Source organism: Hyaena hyaena, unplaced genomic scaffold, assembly GCF_003009895.1.
Source record: "Hyaena hyaena isolate Hyena2069 unplaced genomic scaffold, ASM300989v1 scaffold_74, whole genome shotgun sequence".
Classification (NCBI taxonomy): domain Eukaryota; kingdom Metazoa; phylum Chordata; class Mammalia; order Carnivora; family Hyaenidae; genus Hyaena; species Hyaena hyaena.
The window spans coordinates 1,252,499-1,274,249 of record NW_024080706.1 but is presented as its reverse complement, the minus strand read 5'-3'; the positions used below and the strand labels follow the sequence as shown (position 1 = coordinate 1,274,249).

At 45.5% G+C, this 21,751-nt stretch overlaps 1 protein-coding gene across 1 annotated transcript in view; it reads right to left on the bottom strand.

Moving 5' to 3' along the window:
* The window catches only part of SLC1A2 (solute carrier family 1 member 2), a 143,495-nt gene that overhangs the window by 36,077 nt on the left and 85,667 nt on the right, over positions 1 to 21,751 (bottom strand). The window contains exons 2-6 of the mRNA XM_039233373.1: positions 17,892 to 18,031; positions 15,887 to 16,039; positions 13,209 to 13,459; positions 6,807 to 6,975; positions 2,375 to 2,501 (exon numbers count right to left, since the gene is read on the bottom strand). Of these exons, the coding sequence (XP_039089304.1) occupies positions 2,375 to 2,501; positions 6,807 to 6,975; positions 13,209 to 13,459; positions 15,887 to 16,039; positions 17,892 to 18,031 (840 nt within the window). The remainder of the gene's footprint in view (positions 1 to 2,374; positions 2,502 to 6,806; positions 6,976 to 13,208; positions 13,460 to 15,886; positions 16,040 to 17,891; positions 18,032 to 21,751) is intronic.

The following is a 21,751-nucleotide window of genomic DNA, read 5'->3' as shown; positions in this document are numbered from 1 at the left end:
ATCCCAGGAGACCCGTGCAGAACCTAATGCTTACTACCAAAGGGCATATTCTGTGTCATTGTTTACTAAATTCTCAGCAAGTGCAGGTGGATATCAAAGACTCTAAGCATTTTTAGAGCGTCATATAATGAATGTGTGACGTTAAATTTTCATAGAAAAGAAAGATTCAGAAATCTAGGGTTGCCTGAGAAGTTGAAGAATCTGTACAATAAAAACAAAAACAACACCACATTATTTTACCAGCATCCCGTCCATGTTTTAAAAGTACAGTAAAGCAATGATCTGAACAAGCCAGGTCTAGTAAATATGGTTCATGAAATCATGAGAAACATAACATCTTTTTTTTTCTTGCTTATTTACTCATTTCTTCATTCAATAAATACTTTTTTTCCCGTGAAGTGTATCCTGTTTTTAAAAAAATATAATTCCCTGTCAAGTTGGCTAATATACAGTGTATACAGTGAGCTCTTGGTTTTGGGGGTAGATTCTTAAGTCAACAATAACCAAATTATGGAAAGAACCCAAATGTCCATCAACTGATGAATGGATAAAGAAGATGTGGTTTATGTATTCAATAGAATACCACTTGGCAATGAGAAAAGATGACATCCTCCCATTTGCAGCAACATGGATGGAGCTGGGGGGTATTATGCTAAGTGAAATAAGTCAGTCAGAGAAAGTCAGGTATCATGTTTTCACTCCTATGAGGAACATACTGATCTGAGCCAGCTGATTGATCAGCTAGTCCACTCACTCCTGAGGTTTTAGTAAGAATTATTACCGGCACATCAGAATGCTGGGTTCTGTGGGATAAAAAATAAGTCAAGAGCAGATTCTCGTTCTTGTAAAGTGGGAGTAGGGGCCAAGGAAAGGAAGAAGAGAAAAAGAAGATAGAACTTTAGTGGGAGGCACCATGCAGAAGCGAGAGAAACTCAGAGGAGGAGGAGGGTTGAAGAAGGTGAGTAGGTTGGGAATACTCAGAGACAGAGAATTTGTAATCCCAAATTCCTGTGACAGATAGCGCACAGATGCCATTTGGTCTAATAATGGTTTTGTTTCTTTTGAGGCAGGCATATCAGACCATCATAGAGGTCTAGAACAAATGCACGTAAAAATATTTCATCCGAGAGAGAGCGGACACTAGGGTTCTGAAGGTGGCACAGCTTCTTTTACAAAAGAGCAGAAACTCCTGGACTGCCCTAGATTTCAGAATCACTGACCATGAACACACAGGAAATAAAGCAGAGACAGTACTGCTTAGATAATTCAAACAAAAAAGCCACCCACTTAGTCATCAAGGATTATGAAATCAATAGGAACTCCAGCTCGTCTCCCCACTACATATTTCACCTTAAGCAAATTAGTTCACCTCAATACACCTCAGTTGCCTTTTCTGTAAAATGGGAGTCATGATGCCACCTTTGCGGGGCTATTGGGATTACTAAGCACTTATCTTAGCTCTTGGCAGATACAAGGAGATCAATAGTTGGTAACCTTCATGATTATAATGATCACAATGATGTTAAAGCATCAAGATTCAGTGACTCTGGACCACAGCTTTTTCCTCTATAAAACTAGAGGGTAGAACAAGGTTTCCAAGAGCACTTATAATTCTAATATTCCCTCTGTGACTTCACTGTTTGCATGGCCTAAGAACTGGCTCTTTTTCCTTATGCATGAGTCATAAGTCTACAATATATTGCTTTTGGACACCAGAATATTAGCGTAGTGGTCCTTCCACACGCCCTCCGTCATGCCCTATCATCCTCGGTATCTTGGACTTATCTTAGTGTTTCCTCATAGTGCTCAAGTTCAGTGTTACTAACTGGTTTTTCCAGCTTGTCTCTCTTTTTTTACTTTTTATTGTTGTTTTTGTTTCCCACAAGCAGGAATAGGCAAACTTTGTATGAAGGGCCAAAGAGTAATTACTTCAGCCTGTGTAGGCTACAAATCTTAGTCAACAAAGCAACCCTAGACAATATGTGAACGAATGGGTGTGGCTGTGTGCCAATAAAACTTTATTTATGGACCCTGAATGGGAAATTTCATGTAATTTTCATGGGTTATGGAATATTATTGCTCTTTTGATTTTTTCCAGCAACGTAAAAACATAAAACCCATTCTTAACTTGTAGACCACAATAAACACATAGCAGATAGGATCTGGCCCAAGGATGGGCCATGGTTTTCCAACTCATTTTCCAGGGGAAGCTCCCAAAAAAAGATTTTCATCCTCTTCTCAAAGCTTTTTACAGGGAGTCCTTTGCTTGGTCTATGCCCTCTCTCTCCTGCTGGGGGGGGGATCCTTATCTTCTGAGGATCCCATGACCTTCATGCCCCTCCCCCAACACTGAAATAAGAACAAGCCCACTTACCACATGATCATGATCACTAACTTCATTACAATCTCATTCAAAATGTTGAAGAATTCCACCATCAGCTTGGCCTGCTCTCCCATCTTCCCCATGGCGATGCCAAAAGCAATGAAAAACCCTATCAGACCTGTTGAGTGAATCACATCACACAGAAGGACAGATTACAATACATGTGTTTCTTCTCCCTCCTTCTCCATTCCCGACATAGGGAGCCACCTTCTCACCTGCCTGTTACCCTGCAAATGAGGCAGTAGGATAATTATGGCACCCCTTAACATTTCCCACAAGAGCAAGTTGAACTGTCAGCGATATTAGTTCCTTGAAAAAAATGAATTCTGTTTTATTCCAAACTCAAAAGTACACTCTTCTCTCTTCTCCTCATTTACCCTGGGTAAGCAGATTCCAGAGTACATAGATTAACAAAGGAAGGCTTGTTGAGGCTTGGGGATTATCATGCAAACTTTGGAGCCCACATTAGAATTGCAGAGACCACTTAGTCAATAAAGTCTCTGCCAAGGTTATATCTGTATCGGTTTAGCGCTATCTCAAATTCATGCATGGCTGGTGTGGAGAAAAAGCCTAAGTATAAAAGTATCTTTCTACTGCCTAATACGAGAAGGAGGGAGAATGTTGAAAAGTCAAATGGAAAGCAATGAGAAATCCAAAATAGTTGGGAAACCCCAATTAACCCAGTTCATTTGGATTTAACCTGTGATTTATTAATTCCTCATCATTCTTTTCATGGTCAAAACGGTTAGAATGCTTCCTTTTTTTAAACTATATATATTTTTATCAGTATCATAAGGGCAGAACATAGACTTTGTAACTTCCTAGCTCCTCAGTCCCCTTCTCCCTTCACGTGACTTCCATCTAAATCCAGCCCCACCTCAGCCTCTAGGGTCAATCCTAATCCCCGGCTGGAAGCATGTGAGGAGCTCTGTCCCCATCAAATGCACTAGGTCCTGGACGAACCTCAACACCCGGCTTTGAGTCTTATCTCTGTGTTGTCTTTGCCTCTTTCCCTGCACCCAAGTATCTTCCTAGGAAGCTGCCACATACTTTGGCTTTTCCAAGCTTGGCCTGGCTTTTCTTTCCCCAGAAGATTCTCATCCCCAACCACGCCTTCCCATCCTTTCCCTCAGAGTTTCACCCCCTGCCTCGTCTTACCCAGGCCCACCCAGGGACTGGGTCACTTCATGGCTAACAGATATCCCCATGATTGTCTGGGGGTTGTCTGGATGTCTGACTACCAGCCACTATGTGCCCCCTTCCCGCCCTGACCCATTATTGCCAATCCTGGGGCTCCAATTCTGACTACTTCTATCAATCAATGTTGCTGTCCCCATGGCTATAGGCCCTTGCTTGCCCATCTGACATTTCCTCTGAACCGTAGTATGGCCAATCCTCTATGTCCTCTCTTTCCCTCTTCATCCCTAGGCCTGTGCTGTCCTGGTTTGGCAGGCCTAATTTACAATCCTCTCTATTATATCCAGTTTCCTATTGTATCTAGTTATGCCTGGAGTCTTGAGTTATACTGGGTAAATTATAGCATGATAACTGGATTCTCTTAGGGAGGAATTCCTGCGCTCTGAATCTCTGACTTTACCTGTTTTCCTTCCCCAGAGATACTCACCTCCCCACACTATGCACATAACAACCCAGATTGTTCAACTATCCTTCCCTGGCCCCTCACTCTCTTTAACAAAAAGAACTTAGCACCTGCACTCAAGATTGTGAATTCCCTGGTAATGAATATTGCTCCTTTTCATTTCTTAGCCAGGAAGACTGGCAAGTGACTTACAAGTGAGTTATTGGCCATAAAGACAGAGGCTTAGTGAGAATCAGTGACCAGGGGAATGTGGTCTTGCTCTGCCATAACATACGGAACCAAATTCAGACTATTTTCCAAGCCCTTCTCTCAAGCCCCTGAGGAGGAGTTTGTTAGGTGTGCGGTGAGACATAATCTGTGAACATTCTGGCTGAGGAGATCTAGTATTACCCAGTTAATTCCACTTGGTGATTTTAAGAGAAACTCCTCAAGGTCTCAAAGTCAGAAAATGCTGGCATAAAAAAGCTACCCTTGCAGGGTCAGCAGAAACTGAGCCATATTTATGACTATGAGACAGAGAGAGATGCTGGAAGGAGCAAAGTCTACCAGGAGTTGACTTAATGGTTGGGGTTAGAGTGGAGCTCAGAAGTGGTCTGGAGATTTTGGGGGAGAGAAAGGAGTCCTTCAAGAAGTAGGAGGCCAGAGCCAGGGTTTTGTCTTCACGTACTGGAATGTTTCATCGCTGGGACTTTCCAAAGCCAAACAATAAAAAAAAAAAAGGCCACCTTCTCCACCCTTAGAAGACCAAGAGAAGAATCTTGTTTTAGCCATGATTTGTAAATGAGAACTTTCCCAACAGTCTAACTTCCCTTGGCTTTCCAGGGCCTCACTCTGCACTTGGACACTCACGTACAACTTCCATGTCATTTCCCTCTATAAACACAGCCTCACTGAACTCACTTACTGGAACTAGGGTGTTTCACTTGAACAAAGCCCTTTTAGACTTGATCACTGGGGCTGAGAGAGTAGTGAGTTGTGTTGAAACTCCCTAGGGCAGCTCAAGGTCAACGTGACTTCCCAGAATCCACTGAGACTCTGGAAACAACTGTGAAAGTCTTCTGAATGATTCACCCCAACGTTTGGCCCCATTACTCATGACCTTAACCTCTTCCAGAGTATGTAGAAGACTGTGGGGCCACTTTGACTTTGGGGTTTGGGGGAACAGAGCAGGGCTAGGAAAGTCCTGAAAGGCTCACAGACATCTGGGCAGTGGGGGAGAGGGGTAGATCTGGGGAGAATGTTGAGGGTATTTGCAAGGCCTCTTCTGAGGGACTCACCCACTTTCTCCTCTCTCCTTCCTCCTGTCACCTCTCACTGATTGTCAACAATGTTTACGGATCTTCCATTGCCTGCCAACCTATTCAGGGTATCTCCTCTCACACTCTCACTTACTCAACCTGTTTCCTTTGAGGTCAAACTGGAAGATTCCCTCACTGAAGCTTCTGCTTTTCAGTGCCTGGACAATCTTTCTCCTCTACATCTTTCTCTCAACCACTCTGGCTGAGTTACTCATAAGATGATCAAACTTAGAATAAACAAACAAACAACCAGAATACCCAGATAAATGTGAATTGCAGATAAACAATGAATGTATTTTATTTTAGTATCTCATGCAATATTAGGGACATACTCTACACTAACAAATCATTTGTTGTTCATCTGAAATTCACCCTTAACTGGGCATCCAATACTTTATCTGATAACCCTACTAAGGAGACAAGGGTTTTTGATCTCCCAGATGGCAAAGTGGAAGGACCATGGAGCTGATCCATTTCTAACCAGCTGCCACTCAAACCCTTAGAAATCTTGCTTGTATGAATCCACATACTTCTACCCAGCTTCCTCACTTCTCCCAGCTTAGAGCCAAATGTCCCTCTTTCTTGTTTATGGGACACCATTCTAACAATGGGTGGGGGTTATGGTGGGGAGTGGACCCATAGGGTGGATGGGGAGTAAACTGACCAAAGGGGAGTCTCTCCCATGATGGGGAATCTTCATCCTCTGAGGGGCTGTTTTCTTACTGTGCTCCTCAGCTCTCTATCCACCTTGGATAATGACAGTAGCTCAGAAGAGAGCACATGGTATATACTACTGCACCATCTCATTCAATACTCATAATGATATGCAGGAGAAATGCAATCTCATCCCCACATTACAAATGAATCTTGAAAGTGGAGCCGCTTGGCCATGGTCAGGTAACCAATGAGTGGTCCTCAAGGGATCTGAACCCAGCCTGTCTTCCTGCAGAGCCAAAGAACCAAGCAATGGCATGCTACAAAGGCTCCAGGCTAGGGGAAAGGCCTCACTGGAATCCTTATCTAAAGATTATAAGCTCCTTTGGGCACCAACACCAACACTTCACACTCCTAATAGCACTGATTGTTATAAAGGCTGTGGACGTTGGGGCAGGCTGGCCCTGTGCCTAGTGCAGCACTGGCATACAAGGCAGCTCAAAAAACATGCTTAAAAAAATGGAAGACTTGGATGTGTAACTTCCCGAAATGGACAGTCAGACAAAGTTATATGCCAATACCACATAGTCATAGAATGTGCTCTGTGAATGTTAGTCCCTTCCCTCTTCCCATAACCAACCTCTAGCTGGCATGTCCTCTCGCGGTCCTGCTTGCCCCCTCCCTCTTCCTTAATATCTCAACTATCAGTCTCCATGACCCCCAAATTATTCCCCAGGGAGAGCCTCTGGCTCCACCTACAGGACGTCAGAGTGACTGGTTTTCTGAGAAGGGAGTGAGGAATGCCAAGGTGCTGAGATGCAGGAAAGGCTGGCCATCGTCTCCCCCCAGAGATGAATACCGGGTTGCCTACCTAAGACATTCATGCCATCCTTGAACTCCAGGCCCTTCTTGATAACCACCTTCGCTTCTTCAGGTGCCTCCGTCACAGTCTCATTCAATAATGAGATGACAGTGTTGGTGGCATTGCCCTCCTCATCTGATGGAGGTGCCACCAGGACTTTCTTGGTCACCGTTTGAATCTAATGGGGAGGGGGGAATATAAAGATAAGAGATTTGATTGCCAAAAGCCTAGGCATTCACACGTTTTTAAAGTCCCTAGTATGTTAAAAAAAAAAATTAAGAAATGTCAAAAAGGTTATGAAAGTCGGAAAATATTTTGTTTGTATTTAACAAAGTGATATTTTATTACACAAATACAGTAGGAAATGATGGTCCTCATCACTTAATAATTATAGGATGTATAGCATTCATTTGTAATGTAGTGTGATCCAAAAAGGGACACAAGCTTCAAGTTGAGGGACAGGCGTCTACTTCTTTCTTTCTTTTTTTTAATATTTATTTATCATTGAGAGACAGAGAGAGGCAGAGCACAATCATGGGAGGGTCAGAGAAACGAGGAGACACAGAATCTGAAGCAGGCTCCAGGCTCTGAGCTGTCAAGCACAGAACCTGATGCAGGGCTTGAACTCACAAACCGTTGAGATCATGACCTGAGCTGAAGTCAGGAGCTCAACCGACTGAGTCACCCAGGTGCTCCATGTGTCTGTCTATTTCTTTCATTCCCATGATTGTAGTCCTGCATCTCAGAGACAACATTCAGCATCAATCATGGATGCTCTTCATAATTGTGAAACTCAGTTGAATGTTCCTTTTTGCCTCTTGGGAGGGGCCCTGGAGCTAGTCAAGAGTAGGAAAGTGAGGGTCTTTGCAGATAACAGGTCAGCACCTCATGGACCACCCTGTTTTGTTCCTTCCTGCCTGGGACGTGTGTGGCAGTCTTCACAGACAAACTCTCATTTGAGCTCCTTCCAGAGTCATGCTCTGCTGGACAGCTCCATCTGGGCACCAGATGTACTAGCTGCCAGCAGCTGCCATGACAGGGATGTTGGCTTGTATTTCAGATCAAAATGTAAGGTGGAAAGACACCCACTCCTTCTGGGCAGTGATGCCAAGCTTTGCTCAGTGTTTGCCAAGCATCTCTGTGCAAGTGGCCCCCTGAGAACCTCTCATGCTATTCCTCGACATCTGTGGCATCCATTCTAATTTTAAAGGTGTCAGTCACCCTGCATACCGAGTGCTGTAAAAACACACTTCTGAGCCCAGAGAAACAATACCTCCAAGGGCATTAAAATAGAACTCCTGCGGAATCCTAGAATGTCAGTGCTGGTACATAGTAGGCAACAGATGGCTCAACCCTGAATAGATAAAGAAGAGGAGGTGTGGAGAACTCAAGTGACCTGTCAGACGTCACAGAGTTCTTGGCAGAGCTGGGACTTAAACTCAGAAGGCCTGACCACCACTGAGTTCTCCCACTTCCTGTGCTACAGAGACCCAATCCCACTGCAGCTAGGCCTAACTGTGAACAGCGCCAAACTGACTGGCTCCCCAAAGTGGGAGAGAAGCAGGATGTGCTCTGTTCTAGCCTGGCCACGTGTGCTTGTGCAGGGAGGTAGGAAGCTCGGGCTGAGTGTGCAAGGGGAGAACAGGCAGCTCATGGGCTCCTTGGTCTGGGCAATGTTGGCAAAAAGAAAGAATGCAGGAATGATCACAAGGGAAGCTTCTGTGAGCAAGAGTCATGCTCCCAAGAAAAATGGGAGGACCAGAAGCCAACATTCTCTATCCTGAGAATGCTAAAGAAGCCAAGTCTTGAGTTGAAAGTACTAATGGCCATGGTCATAAATAAACGGTGGCTCTCAGGATCAGGTGGGCAGCGGGTGTCCCATGTTTGACATATATTATCTCTTATGCCAACAGTAGCTCCTCAAGGCTCAGGGAGCTCACTAACAGCAGGGCAGACTCCCAAATCAGCTTCCAAATAGCTCAGGCCAGTAGCTCAGGTTGAAGGCGAGGAGATAGCAATACTAGAACACAGGCCTGGTTTCTGCCTCAGTTCTTGATGTGAGCCTGTTTGAGTTGGACAGCCCCATCTGGATGCCAACTCCAGTCTACCCGAGTCCAAGCCACCAGGGTCTCCCACTTTAAAACCTGAAAAAGCCTGTTCACTGACCTTCCCACGCCCCTGACAGTCTGCCCGCAATCACCAGGTAAGTCTGGCCACCAGAGCTCAGTCTATGTCCAGAGCTGCCCGGTTGATTTCTTAGAAATAGAAGAACAGCTGTGTCCATGTCTAAAACTCTCTTAGAATAAGTACCCAAGTCTGACCCTAGCCTACCGGGTCCTGCCTGAGCTGGGCTTCGCTTCCCCCACTCGCCCCACCACGCACACTCTGGCCTTCCTTCTCTTCTCTGGACACACCTCTGCCTGGCAGGCTCTGCCCCCGCCCCGTCCTCAGCCTAGATCATTCTGGTTCCTCATTGTTTCAGCTCAGACATCTCTCCATTGTCCTGCCTCCAGCCCTCAGGGCGCACTTATCTTTTTTTTTTTTTTTTTTATTGTTTTATTTATTTCTAGGAGAGAGAGAGAGAGAGAAACAGCGTGAGCAGGGGAGGGTCAGAGAGAGAGGGAGTCACAGACTGAAACAGGCTCCAGGCTCTGAGCTGGCTGTCAGCACAGAGCCCGACGTGGGGCTCGAACCCACGAACCGCGAGATCATGACCTAAGCGAAAGTCAGACGCTTAACCGACTAAGCCACCCAGGCGCCCCAGGGCGCACTTATCTTAATTATTAAATAGCTTATGTATATACCTGATGTTTAGTACAGTGTCCCCCATCCCTCATAGGTAAGGGACCTCCCCACCACCACTGTCTTCCTGCCTGTGGCACCTTGTGCACAGCGGGGAGCCAGCACCCAGGAGGTGCTCTTAAATATCAGATGGTCAGCAAACACACACCATCGCATTCTCTATAAGAGAAGACCCATGCGGGCCCCTATCACCGGGCTTGACGGAGTGTGGTCACACCGCACCTTACAGCCCATTGCTGTCCTGGAACCTGGAAAGCTCCGCTGGTTCAGCCGCAAGCAGCAAGCAGGAGGCCCCCTCCTCTCTAAGATGCAGGGTCTGCTGCCTTGGGGAAGGCAGCCTCTGCTCTGGGGACAGCGCGCCTTCCTCTTTCCGTCTCTGTGTCCAACTGTGGCCTGAAGCCCTCCACCCCCACGACAAGCTGTTCGTAGTCATGTCCAGCTATATCCCAAGGGCCCAGAAGGCACCTGTCTGGCATCCCTTCTCTCTGGTAAGGTGATGTCACCCTACAATGGTTTCCTCTCACTGAACCCTCTTCAAGGGCCCCAGGGGCCCAGGGATTGCTCCTAGTTTAAGACCCCATTCTTGTGGGCTCCCTGAGGCCCACATGCTTCCTGGCCCTGAGGTAAATAAAAGATTCTACACAATTTTTCCTCTGATCGTCCTAACTCAAAGGGGTATGACCGTGGACTGAGCTGGGGGACTAAGGGCTTGTTCCTCATATGAGTATTGCTAGGGGAGCGGGGCAGGTCCAGGGCAGGGATGGGGCAGTGAACGGCTCAGCCCTCTATTCTAGTGTGCACAGGACCCCTGCCGTGGGCAGCGTCGTACCGAGATTGCCCACTGACCAGACAGGTCACCGAGTGTGAGCGCGGCCAAGACCACAGTGAGCACTCCAGGTGCCTGTCTGCTTTGGTTCTGCTCTGCTGACTGTGACGAAGGGGTCTCCTCGGATGGAGCATGGTCACAATGGGGCCCAGGACGGAGTCCCCAATCCCTGCCTCCCCCATGCCTTTCGTGCTGCCCCTCCCCCAAGTTCCAGAGTGCTCTCATCTTTCTAAGTCGGTTCCCTCTACAGCACCTCTCCCTTCACTCCCCACCCCGAAATGGTTTCTTTTATTTTTTTATTATTATTAAAAAATTTTTTAAGGGTTATTTATATTTGAGAGAGGGACAGAGCGTGAGTGGGGAGGGGGTCAGAAAGAGAGAGGGAGACACAGAATCAGAAGCAGGCTCTGACAGCTCAGAGCCTGACATGGTGCTCGAACTCACAGACTGCAAGATCATGACCTGAGCCAAAGTCTGATGCTTAACTGACTGAGCCACGCAGGTGCCCCTTTATTATCTTTTAATGGAGGCTTTTCGATTTCTTCTTTATCGTTGCTTTTGAATTTTACTTTATTTTTCTTTTTTAGTGAAGTAGAGTTGACACAAAATATATTACATTAGTTTCAGCCATACAACACAGTGATTTGACAAGCCTGTACATTACGCCTTGCTCACAGCAAGTGTCGTTACTGTCTGTCCCCTCACCACACCATTACAGTATCATTGGTTATATTCCCTGTGCTGTTCCTTTCATCCCCATGACTTCCTTCTATAACTGGAAGCCCGTGGCTCCCACTCTCCTGCACCCATTTTGGCCATCCCCTGCTTCCTTCCCTCTCTGATAACCTTCAGTTTCTTCTCTGTACTTAGAAGCCTGTTTCTGCTTTTTACTTGTTTATTTATTTGTCTTGTTTTTGCAGATTGCACACATAAGTGAAATCACGTGGTATTTGTTTTTCTCTGATTTATTTCACTTAGCATCATGACCTTCAGGTCCATCCATGTTGCTGGAAATGGCAAAATCTCATTTGTTTTTATGGCTAAGTATTGCCCCATTGTGTATGTATACGCCACATCTTCTTTATCCGTGAAATGGTTTCCTCTAACAAAGCTCTATGCCGTAAGTGCCACCAAAGTGGCAATGGAAATCAGAGAACACATCTTAACCCAGAATAACTGGGGCTCAGCAGTGGTTGACAACAGCATTTGGGGGGCAGCTGAGAAGGCAAACTTTTCCTTGAGGCATCCTGTTTCCCAAGTTCACTCTTCTGTGGTTCCCTGGAAATGGCTGAAGGAGGCTCCTTGGTCCTAGTTGACTTCCTACCTGGGCTGATGGGAACTGATGTGTATTCTCACCTAACCTGGCCTTGGGGCGAGACAACAGGCTGGGGAGAGGGGTCAAGGTCTCTCTCTCAGTGGTTCCACCCAGCAGATTCACCCATTTTCTTAAAGTTTAACTTTTAAAAAACTTGATCTGCCTGTAGGCAGCTGCTAGACATACATTACTACAAACTTTTGTAGAGCCATTTTGCAACATCCAGCAAATTTGAAATCTAAAACTCTGGCGGGACATTAGCTTCCAAGAATTCATTTTTAAAAATTTTTTTTGTAATGTTTTTTATTTATTTCTAGGAGAGAGAGAGAGAGAGACAGTGTGAGCAGGGGAGGGTCAGAGAGAGAGGGAGTCACAGACTGAAACAGGCTCCAGGCTCTGAGCTGGCAGTCAGCACAGAGCCCGACGCAGGGCTCGAACCCACGAACCGCGAGATCATGACCTAAGCTAAAGTCGGACGCTTAACCGACTAAGCCACCCAGGCGCCCCACCAAGAATTCATTTTTTAGAAATAACTACACAATCATGAAAAGAGAGGGAGAGGATGGTAAAGCACTGTTAGATAAAAGAGCACGGGGTAGCACAGTCCATATAATGCAGTTCCCACTTGGGTTGAATTTTTTCTAATTATGCACAGAGGCAAAATATATATATGGAAGGAAACAAAATTCCCAGCATGAGTAGTTCTAGGGAAGGAAAGTGCATCTACACCATTTAAACTTTTTACAGCCCTCATGTATTACTTCTACAATTTGAAAACACCCAATCCCTAGGCCTACCTTAGAGATTCTGACTCCGTGGGGCATGTGTATTTTTTAAAAGCATCCCAAGTGGTTTTGCTATTCTACTAACATAGAGACCCATGGGTCACTCTAGAGGGTTGTTGGCAAGAGTGATTTTTAAAAATGTGCCCCTGGGGGCACCTGGGTGACTAAGTCGGTTAAGCATCCGACTTTGGCTTAGGTCATGATCTCCCGGTTCGTGGGTTTGAGCCCCACATCAGGCTCTGTACTGACAGCTAGCTCAGAGCCTGGAGCCTGTCTTTGGATTCTGTATCTCCCTCTCTCTCTGTCCCTCTGCTGCTCCTGCTGCCTCGCTCTCAAAAATAAATAAAACACATTTAAAAAATGTGCCCTTGCACAGCACATCAATGGAAACCAAAAACAAGGGGAAAAGTAATAGGAAAAAATAAAAATAAAAAGGAAGAAGGAGAATCCCAGAGCAGAGAGATGCAAAGTGGGCTGGAAAAAAAGGAAGGTTAATAAAATAAAGCAAAATACGACTTTAATCCCCAAATCCTGCTCCAAATCACCTCCTATGATCCCTAGACAGAGAAAATTAAATACGGGAAAACTGCTCCCTAGTGCTGGCTCACTGAAACACTCCCTAAGTTATCGTCTTGATAACTGAAGGAGGCTGCAGAGGCAAGAGCAGCAGAGCTTGAGGTTACCTGTTGAAAACACGCTTGGACAAGGTTTTCAGGAAAGAGGTTTCGGATGAGGTCCAGGAAGGCATCCAGGCTGGACACTTCATCGTTTTTCTTCCCGGGTCCCAGCTGCTTCTTGAGTTTGGGGTTCCCCGGGTGGATAGCCAAGACCAAGATGACCCCCAGCACCGCGGCGATGACGGTCGTAGACATGTAATACACCATGGCTCTCGTGCCCAAGCGTCCACTGGCCTTAGCATCCAGGCCCGACAGACCTGGGTTGAAAAGACATGGGAAGGATTCATCGTGTGATGCCCATCTCTGCTTACCTGGCTTTCATACTCATATGCAAGAATGCTTAATTAAACCTCCTCCTACTGAAAGTTTGGTCCCACAAGTCCTAGAGTTTATAGTTCTTTTTTCTTTTTTTTTTTTGTACTATTATTTTATTTTAGAGAGAGAGAGAGCACACACAAGAAGAGGAGATGGGCAGAGGAGACGGGCAGAGAGAGAAAGAGAGAATCCTAACCAGGCTCCACACTCAGCACAGAGCCTGACACGGGGCTTGATTTCATGACCCTGGGATCGTAACCTCAGCCAAAATCAAGAGTCCAACGCTCAACTGAGTGAGCCACTGAGGTGCCCCCTCCAGTTTACAGTTCTGTTCTCCAAGGACGTTTTTGAGATTCTAGGGAACCAGAGAGAGTTGAAGATTTCTGGTTCAGAGTGTATAAAATGGTCAGTGACTACTTTTTGTCAGTCTGCAATAGTGAGTTAAAGTTGAACATATTCTATTTTTAATTCGGAGATCATGTCCTTCCCACTTATTTGGTATTAAGACACACTTTCTTTATGAAGTGATGGTGCCAATTTTTTTTTAAATGTCCTCCCTTAAAACGAAACAAAACAGAACGCTGGTAGTCCTGGTGATTGATATCAAAAGTCTAGCACAGCAATCTAGCACAGTCCTCACACCTCCGAGGTGAAGCATAATGGAGACCCACATTTTCCAACAGAGTGCAGGGATTAGAGAACACAGAGGTGGGTGCTCCGTCTACACTGTGGGAGGTTCTGTGATTGGTAGAGGAAATTCCAAGCAAGTCACAAAAACTCCTGCCTTCACTAGGTTTTTTCCCAGTTGTTTCTTCAATTTTTCTACTTCCTGGTTTCAGTTTCTGCTCTTACTAGACAGAGAGACTGTAGCCCTTGCTGTGCGGGAGGAAGTCACTGTCATATACTTTTCTGAATTAAGCTGACCTGTCTGTGAGCCACTACTCCTTACAACCTAAAGTCAGATTCTGGCCAACAGACACTAAGTTTCCTTGCCAAGCTGACCAGCGTATGGTCTGTTAAACAGGCATGGCGAACATTTTCTCTGGTTTGAAAAGGAGCCTTTCAGGTGAAAGCAGTTTCGCTCAGTCTGGGGCTGAATGAGGAGACCCTGCATTCACTGGGCTTGCTGGTTGACCAGAGATGAGACTATATAGAACAACCTGGCTTAGTGTCTGAATCTCTTGATGCTTCCAGACCTTTGCTTCCTTCAGAAGGTGGAGAGCCCCGAGGGACAGCTTTCTCAAGGTGACCTAGATAGCACCCAAATATCAGTCAAAGCCTAGCTTTCAGCCTTAACTCAGAACACAGTCTTTAAACTACATCAGTTTAACAGGGCACCTGGGTGGCTCAGTGGGTTAAGCATCCAACTTTGGCTCAGGTCATGATCTCTCGGTTTGTGAGTTCAAGCCCCATGTTGGGCTCTGTGCTGACAGCTCAGAGAGTGGAGCCGGCTCTGGATTCTGTGTCTCCCTCTCTCTGCCTCTTACCCACTCACACACACTCTCTTTCTCTTTCACAAAAAGTTAAATAAACGTTAAAAACATTTTTTTAAAAAACCTACATCAATTTATACTCTATTTGAGCAATGTTATTTGGTAAAGAGAAAACTACTAGCATAACCCCAGAGAGGTGAAAAAATTTGTTCCAATAAAACACTTCTTTCAGCCCCAAAGAGTTGAACATGATTTACATACTAAGGGTACATTTCTTCTTAAAAACTTGAAGGGTTTGGGGCACCTGGGTGGCTCAGTCAGTTAAGCATCCAACTTCAGCTCAGGTCATGACCTAGCAGTTTGTGAGTTCAAGCCCCCCGTCGGGCTCTGTTCTGACAGCTCAGAGCCTGGAGCCTGCTTCGGATTCTGTGTCTCCCCCTGCGTCTACCTCTCCCCTGCTCATGCTCTGTCTCTCAATAATAAATAGGTATTACAAAAAAAAAAAAACAAAAAAAACCTTGAAGGGTTTCACATCTAGTATTTAGTTTATTTTTAATACCACTTCCTTCTACATCCAGTTAAATAGTTAAGAGAAAATATCCTTTTCTATTTATTACTTTTATTTGTCAGTATCTGAATGAAATATAATTTGGAAAATGAGAAAGTGTACATTCAAAATTGAAATCACTCTAGTTATCACTTTGAACATGTGGCAGCTTCCTTTTCATCTCTTATTGCCACACAGAAGGACTGACCAATAGATGGGAAATTTGTGCTTAGGGTTGATAATCCCCATTTTAGAGACAGAAAAGCCAAGGCTCTTAAATACAATGACACAGATGACCACCTCACTCATTCATTCCTTCATTCCACCAAATTGAGATCCGATGTTCACTCCACAAGCCAGAGCGGGGGTCTGATCCCCTGTGGCCTTACCCGTGATTAAGCTGGAGATGATGAGAGGCAGAATGAGCATTTTGAGCATCCTCATGAGTATATCCCCTGGGAAGGCTATCAACATAACCACATCAGGGTGGAGGGGAGATGCCAGGCGAAGAAGCCCTCCACATACCGCCCCCAGGATGACACCTGCAAGGGAGAAGGGGAGATATTTGAATTTATTTTTTGCCCTAGCTCTCAGGATTCAGTGAGGTTGACCTGTCTCATACTTCCCCATTATCAGACAATGAATAGCACGTAACAAAAATACCATTTGATCAGTAGAGTTGACTTTAATGTCTAGTGATAGAATATCGTGTACCTCCAACCATTCTAAAAGGCACTACTGTGAGAGTGGAGGAGAGCCCTGATGAGGCTTTGTGAGAAGGACGATACGGAAACTTGACTAACTTCTTTGAAGATGCTGTCCACTTGTAGAGTCCTAGAGTCAGTAGAAATAATCCACAGGGCCACATACTGCTTTGCAGGCCCTCCAAGCCTACGCCGGGCCATCGGTATGGTGTTTAATGTATCTCTTTCCTTTCTGACTGGATACCAGATAAAAGGAACACTTGATTTACCAAGCTGGTGTGAGTTTCCTTTTTCCTTCAATTTTCTTTGGCTCCCAACAATTTCCCCATGGCTCATTCTCAAGAAGTTTTGTCCTTGACTTCTATGTTCTCTTACATAATCTTTAGACTTGCTGATTTTATGGTAGATTGGGGGGGGTCTCTAAAAGTATATAATTTGGGAGGAAACGATTTAGGCTAGTTGCTGGCAGGAGCCTTTCACTTTGCATACTCGGGGATTCCGCAAGACAAACTTTATTAGATCTCTGCAAACAGGCAGCCGGCATACAAGATCCTTGTAGAAACCACAAATCAGGTCATAGCACACTGGCTGGGAGGGAGGGAGTGAGGAAGTCCCTAGGTCCATGGGCTACGGTGTTAACTCTGGGGATATCAGGGGAGTGATGTGGCTAAAAGCCTGCTGGTTTTTTTGTGTTTTTGGTTTTTTTTTTTTTTTTTTTACTTCTACAGGTAAAAAATATACTTCTTTAGAATCTACGATAAGTGAAATTTCTTTATGTGAAAGGTAACCTTTGGAAACCCCTACCACACCTCTGTCTTCTTTCATTAAGTAAACTGAGCTGTGGCAAGCCCCTAATCTGGACCCTGGTCCACTGACACCCAAGATGACTGGCTCAAAGGAGAAGCCACGAACAGAGTGGGGAAAGGGCTTGGAGTGATTAGTTGTTCTTCGCTTTCGTGTGGAGCCTAAGTGAGAGCTGAAGAACAATGAGGGATCGAGAGAGGAAATGATGTGGTTGTCATTACAAGATACTGCAACTTGCCCCATTTTCAATGAACCCTGCTTGAAAACCCAAGACCAAGATTGTGTCAACAGTCTCCCAAAAGGACAACCATAGCTGGGTGCGGTCCAAAGCAGAGGAATTGAATCAGACTTTTGTGAAGGAGCCAGACCAGATCAGGACTTCCAGACAAGCCTCTTCCACCCTGACCCCATTAGATAATGTGCTAAACTAATCGAAGTTAGTGAGGGTGTTTGTAGGTTAGACCTTGGGAGCCCGCTTCGTGGGGTTTTCAGTAACTGCTGTCTTAAACTCCGTACAGGTATTTCTCTAAATGTGGTATGCTGACCATCTGCTTTGGAATCACCTAGAAGCTTTGTTAAGATGCAGATTCCAAGGCCTCACTACAGATGGCCCAGAGTCTCTGTGTGTAGGACCTGGGAATCTGCATGTTCACATACTCACGAGAAGTGCTGAGGACCACCAGAGTCCCAAAGAAGAAAATACATGGCTAGAGTAGGTGTCAGGGGAAAGGGACTATATCATCAAGGCAGCCGTGCCTGGGTAAAGGTGGCCTTAGGTAGGGCCCGGGGCTTCCTTTACAGGGAGAGGGCAGCCTTCCTCTCCTCAGCCAGCTTCGCCACAGAGCCTGGAGACAGTCAGAGAAGACAGGCAGCCCCCGTCACCTACCAAACACAGTCAGTGTGAGCAGGAGATTCTTCCCCAGCTTGTCACACAGGCGCAGGCCCAGGGGCCTGTGCTTCGGCTCCTCTGAGCTCAGATGGCTGTCGAGCATCCGTACTTCCACCTGCTTGGGCATGTTGTTGGCACTGCAAGGTGAGCAAAAGTGGAGGTTAGGGCCTGCTGGCTGCCTCCCTTGTGCAGGTGAGGGGCTCAGGTAATAGCAGATGAAATGGGCCTCCCACCAGGCACGGTGAGGTTTCTAGAACCACTGGCATGAAAATAAAAACCAGAGCAACTCAGGGTATTCTAGGTCCCAGTTTACCTGTAAGCAGGATACCAGGACACAGGGAAGACCTCCACGCCAGGCACTTTTCTCCCTACCATCTTGGGTCATCATGGTAGAGGAAAGGCATACCACAAGCACAGGTGAGGTTTTTCCAAGAGCTGCCCACCACAGCTACTATGAGAGGCATAGTATTTCTGCCCTGTTTTCCAGAAAGTAATTTGCTCAGGGTCACAAGGCTAAAAGAAATAGAGATAGAGGGTTGCCTGAGTGGCTCAGTCGGTTAACCACCTGACTTCAGCTCGGGTCATGATCTCCCAGCTCGTGGGTTCAAGCCCCGCATCAGGCTCTATGCTGACAGCTCAGAGCCTAGAGCCTGGAGACTGCTTTGGATTCTGTGTCTCCCTCTCTCTCTCTCTCTCTCTGCCCCTTCCCCCCCCCTCAAAAATAAATAAACATTTTAAAAAATGATTAAAAATTTTAAAGAAAAAATGGAGGTATCCACCCAGCTATGTCTGCCTCTGAAACCTGACTCATTCTTGTATCAATAGCCAAAAGTGACTTTTGAATTATCGAAGGTCAGAAGAGTCACGACCTAAGTCACGCTAAATTCAAATGCCTCTGAGCTCCAGCCTTCCCCACCCTGGTCATGGAAAAGCCATACATGTGGGTAGTCCAAGTGTTGTCTCTCTTTTGGAAAGCATGGTTTATCTAGTTTGTTTGTTTGTTTGTTTGTTTCAATCTACTGTGGTTTTTAAAAGGTTATTTGCATTATCAGGACTTTGCTAAAGCTGCCCAAGGGTCATGCTACTCCACATCAAGGGAGTGTGGCTTTAAGAAGCACATGACTGCCTTCACTGCAGTGCAGCCCGGCACTTTTCCACAGAAGACACATAAGCCCAAGCTGTGGTGAGAGTCTTGCCGGCGAACCTGGCTGGGGTACGGGGTACACTGCCTCTTGTTCCAGCTTTGTCATTAGGCAGGTCTGTAAGACTTCAGACACAAGCTTGGAGACTGACATAGGCCAAGGTTTTACTTTGCCAACTTAAGACACTTCTGCTAGTTGCCATTTACAATCACCATCATGTGATTTAAAAAAAAAAAAATTGTTTAAGGGTTAAAACACTGGGAAGACAAGTCACAGTCTCTGAATAAATGTCTATGCCCTCTAAGATGGGAGGGAGTTAGCCTTACCCAGACATTCTCGCCAGAGCCTGGGAAAGCCTTCCTTTGGAACCAGTATCAATCGGCAGACCGGTGGTTTGGAATCACTGGTTACAATGGAAATAGTGTGGGTTTTAGAGACAGGGCACCTGGGATTTAAATCCTGCCTCCATCACTTGTTAGCTGTGTTATGTGTAGAAAGAAGGACTTGATGCCTACCTTGTGGAAATTAAACATGATAATGTATGTTAGGGACCTGGTGTGACACCTGGCATAGGCTGTGACCTTGTCTAAGCAGCAGGAAGACACACAGCCTTCATCAAGTTCATTACAAGGGTGACGTTTGCTCTACCATTTCAACAGGACACCAAGCTTAGCCTCCAGAGTCTTAGACTGAAGACCAGGGACCCAAATACAGCACTTACTCTTTCATAACGGGCTCCTTAATATACTTGCTACCAAAATGTTTTGAAATTAGGAATGATGTCTCATGATCTGGTTAGAATACCCAAATGAAAATAGTAGTTAAAATACTGGCATCTTGGTCTCCCCTTAGTGGCCTAATTATCTACTCATCTAGTTCGTTTTGGGGGCAGCCTCTGACTAGCTGACATGTGTGTGCTAATGATCACTCAGCCTGTCTGAAAAGAAAGTAGGGCGTGACTGCTCGCAGCAAGCAGATGAGGGCCAATCTGGTCAGCAAGCAACAAACACCGCTTCCTCTAATCACCAAGTGAAACAGACAGAAAGGCTCTTTTTACAACACAGCAGGGGAAAATGATCAAAATGATCTTTTTTAACACGGGCAGACCATATGTTTCCACTGGGATCTTTTGATATTTTTAAACATTTCTCCAGCCAGTAATCTGAAGCTCTAAACCAGGAAATGGCCAACAAAGAACCCAGGCCATGTGTGTTCTGAAATGGCGAATGTATCCATCAGCCAGCCTTGGGCATTGCTCTATGTCCCTTTGAGATTGTAATCCCCTAACTTCTGCTTCATTTGAATCCCTTTTGCCACTGAAGTTGGACACAGGCACATGGTTAGTATTTAAGTGAGACTAACAAGTATTTAAACCAAATGCTCTGGCAAGATCTGAAGGACAGAATGAAAGTGTCGGGCATCAAAACAGCCATGTCAAAGTGAAAACATGCAACTGTTAGGTTAATGCACACACTCAGTCCAGCAGTGTGTTTGGGCGTCTGTTGCACACAATTCTTAGTTGTACACAACTGCTGTAATGTTTAATGGTTTGTTTTTCAGGCCATGACAAAATGTCCCTGAAACCCTGAATCAAAACGGCCACATCAAAGTGGCAGCATCAAAATTCCATGAACCCACATGTATTTATTGAGAGGATTCCTGTGACTTCCTCAGCTCCCTTGAAATGAACCAAATGCTCCAGGCTCATAGGAGTTTCTGACATCTGCATGTAGAGAATGATTTGTGAAGTACATCAGGATCCCAGCTTCCAACTAGGAACACAAATTCCTCTAAGAACTCTCAGTAAAAATTCTAACCAGTCTACATGATCACTGCATCACTAGAATACAAGGAGAGCCTGAAATGGGGAGTATTATAGAACACAGCATTAGAACATATTTTATAACAACACAGCTGTTTGTAAGACTTATACATACACAGCTGTACAAATGCTGGTTACTGAATGCACAGAATAACAGCGGCAGTGACAAGGATACCTGGTATTTACCAAGTATTCTATATGTCAGATGCTACAGTAAAGAGTAAGGTGTATTCCTTGCTCTTAAAGAGCTCAAGGGAGACAGAAAGCACATCGTACAGTACGTGTCTGCTTTACACGTGGACCATGGTCAAGCTCTGCAGGGGGTGCTATGGAAATGGGGAAAATGGCACCCAACGTAGCTTTGGGGAAGACCGATGTTCGAGAACAGCTCCCAGGAGGGCTGATACCAGAGTTGTATCTTACAGGATGGATTTAATTCAAATGTCTATATCTGTCACCGGTCTGTGAACCCCAGGAGAGCAGGGCCGTGATCTTTCACACCTGGTACCAAGTGCTTGATGAGTGTTTGCTCAAAGAAATTAGGAATTGCAAAGCAACTAAAAAGGGCAGGCGCCTTCCTTTCTCCTGGCAACGGGGCCCTTTTATGGATAGAGCGGTAGCATACCGCTTCCGCAAGCCTCTTTCCAATCTCGCATTTATTCCACAGATTTCTTTTGGACATGTATGACAGGTCCCATGCTGTTCTAGATGCTAAAGATATCACAGTAAACACAGCAAGCAGAACACTTGCTCTCATGGAGTGCACATTTTAGTGGAACAACAAATAAATGGACAAACATATTTTCATGTGGAAATACGTGCTGTGAGGAAAACGACGCGTGGAGAGGAGGCATGCTATTTTGCATCAGGTGGCCGGGGAAGGCTTCTGTGAT